The 18,109-nt window shown below is 44.6% G+C and overlaps 1 protein-coding gene across 4 annotated transcripts in view; it reads right to left on the bottom strand.

Moving 5' to 3' along the window:
- Positions 1 to 16,380, bottom strand: part of LOC143279575 (uncharacterized) — a 65,965-nt gene extending 49,585 nt beyond the window's left edge. Inside the window, exons 1-2 of one of the 4 annotated variants that reach the window (XM_076583655.1) lie at positions 16,250 to 16,380; positions 823 to 1,485 (exon numbers count right to left, since the gene is read on the bottom strand). In XM_076583655.1, coding sequence (XP_076439770.1) covers positions 823 to 880 — 58 coding nt within the window. In that variant the 5' untranslated portion in view covers positions 881 to 1,485; positions 16,250 to 16,380. Of the gene's footprint in view, positions 1 to 822; positions 1,486 to 15,682; positions 15,839 to 16,249 lie in introns of those variants that run through there. The other 3 variants (XM_076583656.1, XM_076583658.1, XM_076583659.1) reach the window with 3 other exon arrangements.
- Between the last annotated feature and the right edge of the window lie 1,729 nt (positions 16,381 to 18,109).

Genomic DNA, 18,109 nt, shown 5'->3' with positions numbered 1-18,109 from the left:
CAGAGACCAAACAGTGTGCCATGCTAACAGTGACCAAGCAGTGTGCCATACTAACAGTGACCAAGCAATGTGTCATACAGTGACTAACAGTGACCAAGCAGTGTGCCATGCTAACAGTGACCAAGCACTGTGCCATACTTACAGACCAAACAGTGTGCCATGCTAACAGTGACCAAGCAGTGTGCCATGCTAACAGTGACCAAGCAGTGTGTCATACTAACAGAGACCAAGCAGTGTGCCATACTAACAGTGCCAAGCAGTGTGCCATACTAACAGAGACCAAGCAGTGTGCCATACTAACATTGTGCCACACTAACAGTGACCAAGCAGTGTATCATGTTAACAGTGCCAAGCAGTGTGCCATACTAACAGTGACCAAGCAGTCTGCCATACTAACATTGTGCCATACTAACAGTGCCGAGCAGTGTGCCATACTAACAGTGCCGAGCAGTGTGCCATGCTAAGAGTGACCAAGCAGTGTGCCATGCTAACAGTGTGCCATGCTAACAGTGACCAAGCAGTGTGCCATACTAACAGTGCCAAGCAGTGTGCCATACTAACAGTGCCGAGCAGTGTGCCATGCTAACAGTGACCAAGCAGTGTGCCATGCTAACAGTGACCAAGCAGTGTGCCATGCTAACAGTGCCAAGCAGTGTGCCATACTAACAGTGCCGAGCAGTGTGCCATGCTAACAGTGACCAAGCAGTGTGCCATACTAACAGTGACCAAGGTGTGCCATGCTAACAGTGACCAAGGTGTGCCATGCTAACAGTGACCAAGCAGTGTGCCATGCTAACAGTGACCAAGCAGTACCATACTCACTGACAGTAGTGTGGGGCTCCACCGAGGTGGGGCTCCGAGACACGCTGCCGTTGGACATGGAGAGATGGAGTGACGGAGAGATGCAGAGATGGAGTGATGTAGTGATGGAGTGACGGAGAGATGGAGTGATGGAGAGATGTAGAGATGGAGTGACGGAGAGATGGAGAGATGGAGTGATGTAGAGATGGAGTGACGGAGAGATGTAGAGATGAAGTGATGTAGTGATGGAGTGACGGAAAGATGGAGTGATGGACAGATGTAGAGATGGAGTGACGAAGGGATTGGGAGCTGAGTGCCGCCGTCAGACTGAGGTCGGTGTGTGCTGCAGGGTGCTGTGTGCCGCCGTCAGACTGAGGTCGGTGTGTGCTGCAGGGTGCTGTGTGCCGCCGTCAGACTGAGGTCGGTGTGTGCTGCAGGGTGCTGTGTGCCGCCGTCAGACTGAGGTCGGTGTGTGCTGCAGGGTGCTGTGTGCCGCCGTCAGACTGAGGTCGGTGTATGCTGCAGGGTGCTGTGTGCCGCCGTCAGACTGAGGTCGGTGTGTGCTGCAGGGTGCTGTGTGCCGCCGTCAGACTGAGGTCGGTGTATGCTGCAGGGTGCTGTGTGCCGCCGTCAGACTGAGGTCGGTGTGTGCTGCAGGGTGCTGTGTGCTGAGGGCCTTCTGTCCTGCCCACAGTTAATGCACGTGGTAACCTGTGACGTCAGCATGTCAAAACCGTGAAAACGTCATGTCGCGTCAATAGTTATCGTTCTTGCGATGTGTGACGCGGCAATCTGTATCAGACACTTCCCCGCCCCCCTCCTCCCCCTACCTGTCTCTCCGTGTGTGTGTGTGTGTGTGTGTGTGTGTGTGTGTGTGTGTGTGTGTGTGTGTGTGTGTGTGTGTGTGTGTGTGTGTGTGTGTGTGTGTGTGTGTGTGCCGGGTGTTGTTTGCTGTTGTGTAACACACACCCTTCAGATCAGTACAGGCTATCTCCATCCTTGTGCCCATTTCACACTTCTCATCAGCGGTTATGCTGATTATTATTTCATGATTAATTATTTGTTGACAAAGTATCTACTTTTCAGGTGAACATCAAGTTTACCCCCCACTGACCACCTCTCACAAACTCAGTTCTGTAAACTAAACTAACAACTTCTACTGCATGTAGTCATTTACAGGAGCCTGTGAAGGATGTGTATTTCTTCATGTGCCTGTGAACGATGCGTGTGCTTGTGAAGGATGTGTATTTTTTCATATGCCTGTGAACGATGCATATGCTTGTGAAGGATGTGTATTTCTTCATGTGTCTGTGAACGATGTCTGTTTTTACACATGCCTTGAAGAACGGCCTTGTGTGTAAACATAATTCATATCCACACAGTCCTCCATAATGTGAACAACCCCTCCCCGCCTCTCCCATGTAATATGAGGTTAGCTATTCGTCAGTTGATATTGTTTTACTCTCTCTCTCTCTCTCTGAGTCTCCCTCTGTCTGTCTGTCTGTCTCTCGTTCACCTGTGACATTTTTATTCTCATACTATTTTACGTTGAATTATGCTTCCTTTGGCAGTGAGCACCATTCTATGACCTTACGTAGCATTGTGTAGTGCATACAATGACATATATAATGTAGTATTGTGTAGTGTAGACCCTGTTTCAGGGCGGGGACTGGATGGAAAAAAAGCGCGCCAGTGCTTATATATTATCCTCGATAATAAAGAATTTGTCTTGTCTTGTCTTGTCCCCACACCCTCACTCCTCTCAGTCCCACCCTCTATCCAGCCTGACCTCCCTCCCTTAATCAAGTATAGCGCGTGTGTGGGGTGGGTGGGTGCGGATGTGTGCTGATTACCTGGTTGTGGTTTTCCGCAATTTATCTTTATTCTTATCTTTTCTGTCTATTATAATCAATGTGCAGTATAGTAGGCTATGCTTATAATTGTATTCAAAATAATGTTTCTTAATTCTTTCTGTTTTTACATTAAGAATACCAGTTATTACCTGCAGTGTGTGGATGTATGTATGAAACGGTGTATGTGATATTTTTTACATTTGTATCTTCGTAATATTCGTAAAAGCTGTGTTGATTTTTACAGTTATGGTCCCCATGTTGTTTACTTGTCTTCAGTTTCAGTTTCAGTAGCTCAAGGAGGCGTCACTGCGTTCGGACAAATCCATATACGCTACACCACATCTGCCAAGCAGATGCCTGACCAGCAGCGTAACCCAACGCACTTAGTCAGGACTTCAGGAAAAAAAAGGTGAATAAATAACAGATAAGCTTACATAAATAAATAAATAAATAAATAATAATTATAATATAAAAAGGTAGTAGTAGTAGTAGTAGTAGTAGTAGTAGTAGTAGTAGTAGTAGTAGTAATAATAATAATAATAAATAAATAAATAAATAAATAAGACAACAATGATGATAAATAAGCAAATAAATGTAAAACATGAAGACACACATTCACACATACACCCACACATGCATAACAGATATGCACCAAACATGCAGTTTCACAGATATGAAAGCACAGTCAAATACATATAAACGTACATGAGCTCCAACACACACACACACACACACACACACACACATTACCCTGCACCTCCTCTACCCCCCTCCTCCACACACTCAATTCTAGTCTACGTATCGCAGCTTCCACGGCACACACACACACACACACAGATGAACACTTACTTGTACAAGCACACACACACACGCCCATATCTCCCACCCCCAACCCCACACACATATATATATATATATATATATATATATATATATATATATCCTGTTGCTCCCACAGTGTAGGCATGCATACACTCACATACCTCATCCTCTACCCCACCTCCCCCCCCCAAACCCCCGCACTCCCACCTCCCCCTCACACACACACACACACATGCATAGAACTCTCCTGACATTTGTGTACACTTACACTCTCGCGCATGCACAAACGCACTCAAACACACAGACCCACACATACACACACGCACAGAGGCTGCCACTGATTGGCCACAAGAGGGATGGGAAAAGATCTCTGATGCCAAGAACGTGGCGTCTAGTGTGTTGCTCAGTCTATTGTATTTGGTAAGGCCCACAGAGACTTCGTTTTGAAGAAATCTGCGCAATGTTGGTTTGGAAATGATGCCGATATTTGTTTGATTTGCAAAGCATCGTGCTCTACCTTTCATGTTAGACTTACGGCCGCTCCCTCTCTCTGCTTTTATTTCTTTGAGGCGATCGATGGTGTGATGGCCTTGTACCTGTTCTTTTTGATATTCTTTGACTTTTCTGAGGATTTCCGATTTTCCTAGATGTAGGCCGCTCGTTGGTGTTGCGTTACCAGCAAGTCTGTCAGCTCGCTCATTTCCCTTAACACCTGCATGTCCCGGGCAGTATGACCATGTGAGTTTTTAAATCTGAAAGTTGCGCATTGCCTTATGCCACTCTGGGCTTCCCATTCCGTTTTCAATTTTCTGTATGAGGTTCACTGAGTCGGTTAGAATCATGGCATGTTGGTTTCCGGGCGTATGGATGGACGATAGCCACTGGAGGGCATGTGTCACAGCTTCAACTTCCATCGTTAGGCTGGAGGTTGTGACTTTGTAGGCAGCATTCTCTTCCCTAACTGTTTTTCCATTTTGTTTCGCAGTGAATCCCCAACTGGATTGGTCTTTGGTGACTGAGCCATCTGTGTATATGATGATGTCCTCTTCTTTACTGTTTTCTTCTATGAGTAGCTTCACTTCCGCATCAGTTTTGCCCTCTGGCCATTCCCGCCAATGTCTTCCTAGAGTGGGTGAAATGGCTGTGTTGAATAGATGGTTGAGGTTTTCGGGGTTTTTCTCCCATTCTTTTGTTTCTTTCAGGTCTTGTAGTCGGCATACTAGCTGGATTGTGTCTTCTGCTTGCCCCATCCATGATCTTCCTCGTCCTAGACGGCTGCCTTTTGATTCTTTGACTGCGTCATGCAGTGGGTTTTGAGGGTTTTCTAATGCTTTGAAGTAGGTCTTGACCTGTTCTAACTTGTTTCTGGCCTGCACTGAAAGAAGGTCAAGCAGGTATTGCATGGCTTCTGTGGGCGTGTCTTTTGTTGTTCCAAGGATCAGCCTCATAGCTTCATTTTGAACTCTTTCTAATTTTAGGAGGTTGCTTTGAGACGGTGTTGTGAGCCCAAGTCCGTAGTCGATCACACTGAGGACGAGTGATTGGTATAGCAGGAAGAGGTGGCGTTGTTCAATACCTTTGGTTGCCATTGCTTTTAAGACTGAAAGGCCCTTTTTGCATTTGAGAACAGTATTTTCCGTATGCTTTCTGAAGGTCAGCATCCTGTCGAAGTGTATTCCTAGGTAGCGTCGGCATTCAGTTTTCTCGATCTGAATCCCATCGAATGACACAGAAGGTGGTGATTTGCTCGCGGTTCTGTTGTTGAGGGTGCACAGCAACGTTTGGGCTTTCGCTGGACTGATGGAAGATCCTGTGCCTTTGCACCATTGAGCAATATTGTTTAGTTGTTTCTGGACGGCTTTAGTTCTTTCCTGAGCGTCTGCTTGTCTATGTTGTGATAATGCACCTGACCAAATTTCTCCAGCTGGAGATAATAAAGTTATTCTTATTCTCCTCTCAGTCCCACCCTCTATCCGCCCTGACCTCCCTCCTCTGTCCCACCCTCTATCCACCCTGACCTCCCTCCCTCCTCTCTGTCCCACACTCTATCCACCCTGACCCCCCTCCTCTCTGTCCCACCCTCTATCCACCCTGACCTTCCTCCTCTCTGTCCCACCCTCTATCCACCCTGACCCTCCTCTCTGTCCCACCCTCTATCCACCCTGACCTCCCTCCTCTCTGTCCCACCCTCTATCCACCCTGACCTCCCTCCCTCCTCTCTGTCCCACCCTCTATCCACCCTGACCTCCCTCCCTCCTCTCTGTCCCACCCTCTATCCACCCTGACCTCCCTCCCTCCTCTCTGTCCCACCCTCTATCCACCCTGACCTCCCTCCTCTCAGTCCCACCCTCTATCCACCCTGACCTCCCTCCCTCCTCTCTGTCCCACCCTCTATCCACCCTGACCTCCCTCCTCTCTGTCCCACCCTCTATCCACCCTGACCTCCCTCCTCTCTGTCCCACCCTCTATCCACCCTGACCTCCCTCCTCTCTGTCCCACCCTCTATCCACCCTGACCTCCCTCCTCTGTCCCACCCTCTATCCACCCTGACCTCCCTCCCTCCTCTCTGTCCCACCCTCTATCCACCCTGACCTCCCTCCTCTCTGTCCCACCCTCTATCCACCCTGACCTCCCTCCCTCCTCTCTGTCCCACCCTCTATCCACCCTGACCTCCCTCCTCTCAGTCCCACCCTCTATCCACCCTGACCTCCCTCCCTCCTCTCTGTCCCACCCTCTATCCACCCTGACCTCCCTCCTCTCTGTCCCACCCTCTATCCACCCTGACCTCCCTCCCTCCTCTCTGTCCCACCCTCTATCCGCCCTGACCTCCCTCCCTCCTCTCTGTCCCACCCTCTATCCACCCTGACCTCCCTCCTCTGTCCCACCCTCTATCCACCCTGACCTCCCTCCCTCCTCTCTGTCCCACCCTCTATCCACCCTGACCTCCCTCCTCTCTGTCCCACCCTCTATCCACCCTGACCTCCCTCCTCTCTGTCCCACCCTCTATCCACCCTGACCTCCCTCCTCTCTGTCCCACCCTCTATCCACCCTGACCTCCCTCCTCTCTGTCCCACCCTCTATCCACCCTGACCTCCCTCCTCTCTGTCCCACCCTCTATCCACCCTGACCTGTCTCCATTCAACGCCAAAGAAATGGAAATCTCCACTTTGTAACACTGCTCTCCAAGTTCATGCATGCATGCTCTGATTTGCTGTAAGCCTGTGTGACTGGCAACAAGAATACATCCTGGCTGGACACAGACTGCACCCGTTTGACGAACAGTTCTGTGAAACTGGTGATGCAACATGACAGATATCTTCGTGACTTCGGATGTCTCGTGTGTTTACTTTGATAAACACCGTTGTTCTTCATCAACATGGCACCAAGCATTTATTTATGTATCTTATTATACATCTTTGCATTTTATTTTCCCGAAAGGCCTGACAGAGAGCGTCTCTGGTTACGCTGCTAGTCAGTCATCTGCTTAGTAGATGTGTGGCGTGTAAGAATTTTAGGCCAGGAAATTTAGATTAAAATTTGCGTTAGGTCAAAATGTCTGCAACAAAACCGTTCTTTTTACGATAAAATAGAATAAATCATACTGATCACACTGGTATAAAGTTGGCCACTATAAGTAGACAGCAAAGGAATGCTCCCATGTTTGCTCAGGTCAGTTCAGTTTCTGAAGGAGGTGTCAATGCGTTTGGACAAATAGTCCAGGACAGATATAAAAATGGTCAAAATGTCTGCAACAAAACCGTTCTTTTTACGATAAAATAGAATAAATCATACTGATCACACTGATATAAAGTTGGCCACTATAGGGGGGCGGGAACATAGGTAGAGTTTGATTTTTAATGACCAGAATCGAATATTTTTATTACTTCTGCCTGTGCGAGAGCGCCTTACAAAGAGTCGCAAGGCAAGCACAGGCGAAGGTTACGCAAGCGCGGTATAAGGGGTCGCCAGAGGAAAGCGTTCAGCGCGGTACAGTACATGTGACTGACTGCTGCCACGCTGATGCTGATCTGTGAGCAGGTCACTGAATCGGAACAGTAAGCTAGGAACAGAGCTCTTTCGGGTCAAAAGGGAACAAACATTTTCAATTTCATGTATTTTATACTAAAGTGGTAGAAGACGCAAATCCGCTTTTATGAATGTTTTCCAGTTTCCTACCATTCATGACATATCATAAAGAATGAAATCAGTATTATACCGACTGCAAAGGTGAATTTACGAAGGCAGCACAGGATCATTTAGTTCGTAAGTACAATTTTGTTGATATTTTACGCATTGCACAACTTGGATATACTCCATGCTCCGCTTATTAACGTGTAGAATATAAATATCTAAATATGTGTTAACCTGTTTCGGTTTCAATGAACATTATCGGCGCTATGTCCAGACAATAAACTGGGAAAGTATGGAGGGCAGATGATGGCAAAATTGAACATCATGTCTTGATGTGAAAAGGACGGTATGAAGTACATATTTTTCTTTGGAAATGAAGCGGTATTTGCAAATGTGACCCACGAACCCTGGTGCAGTAGACGTCGATTTAGCGTGGGATATAAATAATAATCATAATCATAACAATGGATCATAAGTCTTATTAATGATTATGTAAAACTTTCTTGTAACACGTGTAACACTGAATCCAACTTACCTAAACTAACTTTCCCGACGCAGATGTTTGAATTATTGCATTTATAATAATGATAGTAATGAATCTATCACGCGATCCTTAGCCAATGCAATGCATTCAAACAAAGCCTGTGCAAAATTATGTATTTTATTAATGATTACCTAAAACCTTATGACATATGTAACATGGAACCTAAAATACCTAAACTAACTCCCCCACCCTGGATGATTTTATTTTTCAGAAACACTGCAGGCACTCCATTTTCACATCAGTTCTCCTCAGTGTTTCGTTCCACACTTCGTCTGTCTTGTGAACTGATAAACTAGTTTACATCATTTCGTGATAAAACTTCACCAGACAGCAAAAACCAAAATCAAGGAAATTTAAGGGGGTGATTTTCTACTTTGAACGTTCTTGTTTGGAACTTTTGATGCAACAAATCTTCGACAGAAAACAGTCTTACTGAACTACATGCGTTGACTTGGTTCGAAATCTTACGCCAGTATCCGTATATTACCGCATCTCGCCATGTGTCAGAAACAGTGATTGTGTCTAAACTTAATCGGATCAGAGATAAATGTACAAACAAACCATAACAACGACGAAATCAACATACAGAGTTTTGTTGTTGTTTTTAATATAGCAACCACGGGGTGTGAATGAACATATCGGAGATGTCCGTGTAACATATGTACATCTCACACGCTGTCGGAAACAACACATTCTCTGAATCTGTGTTCAAACACACACGATTGAAGGGTGTTTGTCAAACCGATTTACGCTTTCCCGCGATAAATCCGCATGATTTATGTGGAAACAGTTCTAAATTTGTTTACATGTATATTTTTATTGGGTCGTTTACATGCACTGAAGTAACACAGAAAAGCGGAACTGAAAATTAATATGCGACGTCGATTGCATTTAAATAGTTGAACAGTCATTTTTTTCAGAAAATGAGTGTATGTGCTGCAGAAGATAGATGTGTTGACCACCTGTTGCAAGTAAAGAACGTGTAGTGTATTCATGAATGTGATTGCCTTTGAATGAATAAAAATACGTCAAGAGGAATGGGCTGTTTACGTCTGTCACGCGGTTTTTTTTGCGTAATATTTCAAACTTTATGTACCATTTTTACTGATGATCAGTGTTTTGTTATCACAACGAATGAATATAGATCAGGTCTGTATGTACTGGATTTTAATCAGGTTTGTACTTATTTGTTTCTGACCACTTCATGTTTAGACACATTGCCATGTCACAAAATGGCGCCGAAATTTTGGATGTTTTTAATAATTTTCAACACGTTTAAGACACAAGAACAAACCATATTCTCACAAAATTGTTGCAGACATTTCTCTAATGAATTGCAATCCTGATAACATGTGAAACATCTGAATAATCATTCTAAACACATGTTTATACTGAATCAGACTGAGAGACCCCCATTTCCAATAAAGTTCTGGAGACTGACCCATTTTCATTTTCCAGGCAGTCTTTGCTCTTCATGACTATCTGATGCACTTCATTTTGCCACCTTCATACTCCAGCCAGATACATTTTCTTTCCCATGCTAAACCGACGTGTCTACTGCAGCAGGGTTCGTGAGCCGCAATTGCAAATACCGCTTCATTTCCAAAGAAAAAATATATTTCATACCGTTCTTTTTACATCAAGACATGATGTTGGTCGATTTTGCCATCATCTGCCTTCCATGCTTTTTGAATCAATTGTCTGGACAGGGCTCCGACAATGTTCATTGAAAAAAACCTAGTTAACAGGTATTGAGATATTCATATACTACACGTTAATAAGCAGAGCATGAAGTATTTCCAAGTTGTGCATTGCGTAAAATGTCAACATAATTGTTCCTGCGAACTAAATGATCCCGTGCTGCCTTCGTAAATTCACCTTTGCAGTCGGTATAATACTGATTTCATTCTTTATGAAATGTCAGGACTGGTAAGAAACTGTAAAACATTCATAAAAGCAAACTTGCGTTTTCTACCAATTTAGTATGTAATAGATGAAATTAAAAATTTTGTTTCCTTTTGACCTCAAAGAGTTCTCTTATTTTCTGTACGGTATCTGTCATCTGCCGCAGTGACCTACTAACGGAGGTATAGGATAGCATCAGCGCGGCAGCAGTCAGCCACAAGTACTGTACCGCGCTAAACGCTATCCTCTGGCGACCCCTTATACCGCGCTTGCGTAACCCTCGCTTGCTCATGCCTTGCGGATCTTTGTAAGGCGCTCTCTCATGGCCAAATGTGTGAGAAATAATTATCAAAAATCAAAATCTAATCATGTTCCCGCCCACCTACAGCGGTCAAGTTTATATCAGCGTGATCAGTATGATTTATTCTATTTTATCGTGAAAAGAACGGTTTTGTTGTAGACATTTTGATCATTTTTGTATCTGTCCTGGACTATTTGTCCGAACGCATTGACACCTCCTTCAGAAACTGAACTGACCTGAGCAAACATGGGAGCATTCCTTTGCTGTCTTCTTGTCGTGCACAGTTTGTCACGGTGGAACAGCTACACTGTCATGTCCGTGTTGCAGCTGGGAGATGGCAATATTTATTCTTTGTTTTCACTTGTACACGCTCCAGAGCCTGTAACGAAGTGCGCCGGCGCTGTGTGTGTGTGTGTGTGTGTGTGTGTGTGTGTGTGTGTGATTATGCAGCTTGAGCGTGTGAGTACGTTGTGTTGTTGTTGTGGGTGCATGCATTTCACTTGTAGGTATAATACAACTGTCAGAAATACGCCATTTCTACCAACACACGTAGCACATTGTTAATACCCATTCCTGTCAGGGCAGCAGGTGATACGATCACACCATACCCACCTCTCTGTCTACCGACATGTCTGCTATATACTGTTACTGCTCCTCTAACACTGTTAGCACAACACTGTTGACCTGTCATACACTGTTACCACAACTCCAACACTGTTAGCACAACACTGTTGACCTGTCATACACTGTTACCACACCTCCAACACTGTTAGCACAACACTACTTATCTGTCATACACTGTTACCACACCTCCAACACTGTTAGCACAACACTGTTGACCTGTCATACACTGTTACCACACCTCCAACACTGTTAGCACAACACTGTTGACCTGTCATACACTGTTACCACAACTCCAACACTGTTAGCACAACACTGTTGACCTGTCATACACTGTTACCACACCTCCAACACTGTTAGCACAACACTGTTGACCTGTCATACACTGTTACCACACCTCCAACACTGTTAGCACAACACTGTTGACCTGTCATACACTGTTACCACACCTCCAACACTGTTAGCACAACACTGTTGACCTGTCATACACTGTTACCACACCTCCAACACTGTTAGCACAACACTGTTGACCTGTCATACACTGTTACCACACCTCCAACACTGTTAGCACAACACTGTTGACCTGTCATACACTGTTACCACACCTCCAACACTGTTAGCACAACACTGTTGACCTGTCATACACTGTTACCACACCTCCAACACTGTTAGCACAACACTGTTGACCTGTCATACACTGTTACCACACCTCCAACACTGTTAGCACAACACTGTTGACCTGTCATACACTGTTACCACACCTCTACCACTGTCAGCACAACACTGTTGACCTGTCATACACTATTACTACACCTCCAACACTGTTAGCACAACACAATTGATCTATGTCACACACTATTACTCCATCTCCAACACTGTTAGCACAACACAATTGATCTGTCATACACTGTTACAACACCTCCCATAATGTTAGCACAACACTATTGAATTCCGTCATACACTGTCACAACACCTTCAACACTGTAAACACACAACACTATCGATTACAAACGTTACCACCTATCAAAATGTCCACAACACACACAGTCACATGAAGCACACCATGCCTCTTATCTCACTGCAGGCTACAACTGAAATGTATCTCACAACACACAACACAGTTGAGGTATCCCATATAGATCCCAGCACAATATAACCCACACTGTAGCCCACACTATATCCAGAACACTGTAACCCATACTGTAACTCTCACTATACCCAGTGCACTGCAACCCACACTATAAACCACAATATACCCAGCACACTGTAACCCACACTATACCCAGCACATGCAACCCATACTGTAACCCACACTATGGCACACTGTAACCCACACTGTAACCCACACCATACCCAGCACACTGTAACCCACACTATACCCAGCACATGCAACCCATACTGTAACCCACACTATGGCACACTGTAACCTACACTGTAACCCACACTATACTCAGCACACTGTAATCCACACTGTAACCCACACTATACCCAGCACACTGTAACCCACACTATACACTGCACATTGTAACCAACATTGTAATGCTCACTGTAACCAAAACTAGATCCAGCACCCTGTAACCCACACTGTAACCCACACTGTCATCCACACTATACCTAGCGCACTGAAACCCCCATATACCCACCATAATGTAACCAAACACTGTTACTCACACTATATCCAGCACACTATAATCCACACTGTAGCCCACACTATAAACAGCACACTGTAACCCACACTTTAATCCACACTATACCCAGCACACTGTAATCCACACTATACCCATCACACTGTAATCCACACTGTAACCCACACTATATACACCACACTAACCCATTCTATACCCTGCACAGTGTAAGCCACACTGTAACCCACATGTTATCAAGCACACTGTTCCCCATACTTTAACCAACACTATACCCAGCACACTGTAACTCCCACTGTAACCCACACTATATACACCACACTAACCCATTCTATACCCTGCACAGTGTAAGCCACACTGTAACCCACATGTTATCAAGCACACTGTTCCCCATACTTTAACCAACACTATACCCAGCACACTGTAACCCACACTGTAAGCAACACTATACCCAGCACACTGTAACCCACGCTGTAAGCAACACTATACCTAGCACAGTGTAACCCACACTATACTCAGCACACTGTAATCCACACTGTAACCCACACTATACACAGCACACTGTAACCCACACTATACCCAGCACACTGTAACCCACACTATATCCAGTACACTGTAACCCACATTATATCCAGCACACTGTAACCTATACTGTAACCCTCACTATACCCAGCGCACTGCAACCCACACTAATAACCACACTATACCCAGCACACTGTAACCCACACTATACACTGCACACTGTAACCCACACTATACACTGTACACTGTAACCCACACTATACCCAGCACACTGTAACCCACACTATACACTGCACACTATCAACAACACTATACACTGCACACTGTAACCCACAATATACCCAACACACTGTAACCCACACTATACACTGTACACGATCAACAACACTATACACTGTAACCCACACTATACCCAGCACACTGCAACCCATACTATACCCAGCACACTGTAACCCACACTATACCCAGCACATTGTAACCCACACTATACACTGCACACTGTAACCCACACTATACACTGCACATTGTAACCCACACAGTAACCCACACTATATGCAGCACACTGTAACCCACACTATACCCAGCACATGTAACCCACACTACAACCAGCACACTGTAACCCACAGAGTACCCACACTATACCCAGCACACTGGAACCCACGCTATATCTGGCACACTGTCACCCATACTATACCCAACACACTGTAACCCTCCCTATACCCATCATAATGTAACCCACACTATATCCAGCACACTATAACCCACAGTGTAACCCACACTATATCGAGAACACTGTAACCCACACTGTAACCCACACTATACCCAGCACACTGTAACCCACACTATATCCAGCACTCTGAAACCCTCACTATACCCAGCACACTGTAACCAACACTATAACCCACACTATATCCAGCACACTGTAACCAACACTATAACCCACACTATATCCAGCACACTGTAACCCACACTGTAATCCACCCAGTACACTGTAACCCACACTATACCCAGCATGTTCTAACCACACTTTAACCCACACTATATCCAGCACACTGTAACCCACACTGTACCCAGCACACTGTAATCCACACTGTACCCAGCACACTGTAATCCACACTATATCCAGCACACTGTAACTCACACTATACCCAGCACACTGTAACCCACACTATATCCAGCACACTGTAACCCACACTGTAATCCACCCAGTTCACTGTAACACACACTATACCCAGCACGTTCTAACCACACTGTAACACACACTATACCCAGCACATTCTAACCACACTGTAACACACAATGTAACCCACACTATATCAAGCACACTGTAACACACACTATAATCCACCCAGTACACTGTAACCCACACTATACCCAGCACGTTCTAACTACACTGTAACCCACAGTATATCCAGCACACTGTAACCAACACTGTAACCCACACTATACCCAGCACACTATAACCCACAATGTAACGCACACTATAACCAGCACACTGCAACCCACACTATATCCAGCACACTCTAACCCACACTGTAATCCACCCAGCACTCTGTAACCCACACTATACCCAGCACACTCTAACCCACACTGTATCCCACACTATATCCAGCACACTGTAACCCACACTATATCAAGACACTGTAACCCACACTATATCCTGCACACTGTAACCCACACTATATCAACACACTGTAACCCACACTATATCCAGCACACTGTAACCCACACTGTATCCCACACTATATCAACACACTGTAACCCACACTATATCCAGCACACTGTAACCCACACTATATCAAGACACTGTAACCCACACTATATCCTGCACACTGTAACCCACACTATATCCAGCACACTGTAACCCACACTATATCAAGACACTGTAACCCACACTATATCCTGCACACTGTAACCCACACTATACCCAGCTAACTGTAACCCACAGTATATCCAGCACACAGTAACCCACACTGTAATCCACACTATACCCAGCACACTGTAACCCACACTGTAACCCAAAATATACCCAGCACACTGTAACCAACACTGTAATCACACTACACCCAGCACACTATAACTCACACTATACCCAGGACACTGTATCCCACACCATAACCCACACTATATCCAGCACACTGTAACCCTCACCATATCCCACACTATATCCAGCACACTGTAACCCTCACTATTCCCAGCACACCGTTCACAAACATTACTCCCAAAACATCACTTACCCAACATCATACAAAACTACATAAGTACCACATTTCAATAACTGAGCATCACACAGAACACACACTTTTTAATTACTCAACATGACACAGAACAATACTTATCATTTACGCAACATACGTATCATACTGTACCCGAACAAGCTGAACCCAAAAAATTACGATAACCAACACACCGGGTAGCCAACACATTTTGTTCTCTGTTTATCACACATTTCATGCATCGAACTGAAAGAGAACCTCCCCCCCTCCCCCAACCACCACCCACACCTTCTCCCCACCCCCGGCAAGAAACACGGTCCTACCCCAGACAGCTTCCCATGTCCCGAAATCACCACCCGATAATTCACATGTGCTGATTTATGTCTCCACAGCTGGCAGAAAAGTCGACATGTTCAGCAACACATTTTGGGGACGGTGCGGACAGAAAAAAGCACACGTTTTATTTCCCACTGCTGTGCACTGTTCTATTTATACAGCTGTTTGTTGTGTGGGCCACACACTGGCCACACTGTGCCGCCAACAGGGACACTTTACGCTTCACATGCACCGAGTAAGGAAAACCTCCTTCCACCCTCCCTCCCACCCAGCCTTTGTCAACTGTTCACGCCGATCAACCCAGCGATGGCCTGTCAGCCACTGATCTAACTTTTGGCCGACATTTTAGATCACTACCTACAAACATAAACACCCCCACCACCCCGTCCCTTCACCCCACCCCGCTCCCCACACACCGCCACTCACAAGTTGACAACAAAAAGTTGATCACAACAACCAACCAACACCCCGCTGTGACAACGACACTTCAGTATCTACCATATAAACTGTGGAAACAGTATCACGCAACCTGTATGTTAATATCCAGCACTTACAGAATATCCCTTCACCAGGAATCGACAAGTTCTGTATCATACTGTCATGGCTTGGGGCAGTCACTGGAAGACACAGTCTTGGCACAATGTCTCTTCTGCATGATACACGGTATCCCCACTGTGTGAGTGTGTAGCAGGAAGTCCCACACCACAGGCACAGACACTGCCCAAAGCCTTCCCGCTGTACTGTATGCAGTGGTCGGTTTGCAAGCAGGAAGTGTTCTTCTGTTTGCGAGCGCGTTGTCTCTCTCTCTCTCTCTCTCTCTCTCTCTCTCTCTCTCTATTTCATAGGCAACCCTCCTTGTTCAGACTGTATTTGCTTATGCCATCCACTAAGGAACACGTTAATAAACAGCTAGCAATTTATTTATTTATTAAGACTTCTTGCTATAGCGCATATTCTCTTATATAAAGCCTTAAACATTAAAAGTACAATATGCAGTTGAGTGTGTGCTAGTTTTCCGCTTTTTTGTTATTAAGTGTGAATAAGACTAAATGCAGATAATGACTGTTTTTCTCATTTTCAGGTTACAACTGTGTTATGTTACATATCTGAATATATTACCTCTGTAATGTTTGCGGTTTACACCACCCCTTCATGATGAGGGGCCATGGCCTGTATTGAATAAAACATCCGTATCCGTATCTGTGTGTGTGTGTGTGTGTGTGTGTGCTCATCGTCTCGCTTCATGGTTTTGAACGATTGTGTTTACTTTCACATCGTCTCGCTTCTCGGTTGGATTGAACTATTGTGTTATTTCATCTCCTCACTCCTGGATTGAACTATTGTGTTATCATTTCATCTCCTCACTCCTGGATTGAACTATTGTGTTATTATTTCATCTCCTCACTCCTGGATTGAACTATTGTGTTATCATTTCATCTCCTCACTCCTGGATTGAACTATTGTGTTATTTCATCTCCTCACTCCTGGATTGAACTATTGTGTTATTATTTCATCTCCTCACTCCTGGATTGAACTATTGTGCTATCATTTCATCTCCTCACTCCTGGATTGAACTATTGTGTTATCATTCCATCTCCTCACTCCTGGATTGAACTATTGTGTTATCATTCCATCTCCTCACTCCTGGATTGAACTATTGTGTTATCATTTCATCTCCTCACTCCTGGATTGAACTATTGTGTTATTATTTCATCTCCTCACTCCTGGATTGAACTATTGTGTTATCATTTTATCTCCTCACTCCTGGATTGAACTATTGTGTTATTTCATCTCCTCACTCCTGGATTGAACTATTGTGTTATCATTCCATCTCCTCACTCCTGGATTGAACTATTGTGTTATTATTTCATCTCCTCACTCCTGGATTGAACTATTGTGTTATTATTTCATCTCCTCACTCCTGGATTGAACTATTGTGTTATTATTTCATCTCCTCACTCCTGGATTGAACTATTGTGTTATTATCATTTCATCTCCTCACTCCTGGATTGAACTATTGTGTTATTATTTCATCTCCTCACTCCTGGATTGAACTATTGTGTTATTATTTCATCTCCTCACTCCTGGATTGAACTATTGTGTTATCATTTCATCTCCTCACTCCTGGATTGAACTATTGTGTTATCATTATTTCATCTCCTCACTCCTGGATTGAACTATTGTGTTATTATTTCATCTCCTCACTCCTGGATTGAACTATTTCGTTTGATTTAACACCGACTGCGTTTCCACTTGCTCTTTTTATTTATTTATACATATATATATATATTTATCTTATTTTATTATTATTTTTTAATCAGTTTTCACCCTTCCATTGACAAGTACCTATAATCCCCACGTATTGAACATAAAAATGACCACAAACCAAAAAGTATGGCCATCAAAAGAAGGTC

The sequence above is a fragment of the Babylonia areolata genome, chromosome 2 (genome assembly GCF_041734735.1).
Source record: "Babylonia areolata isolate BAREFJ2019XMU chromosome 2, ASM4173473v1, whole genome shotgun sequence".
NCBI classification, from domain to species: domain Eukaryota; kingdom Metazoa; phylum Mollusca; class Gastropoda; order Neogastropoda; family Buccinidae; genus Babylonia; species Babylonia areolata.
The sequence above is the reverse complement of the archived record's forward strand: the minus strand, read 5'-3'. Positions and strand labels throughout refer to the sequence as shown.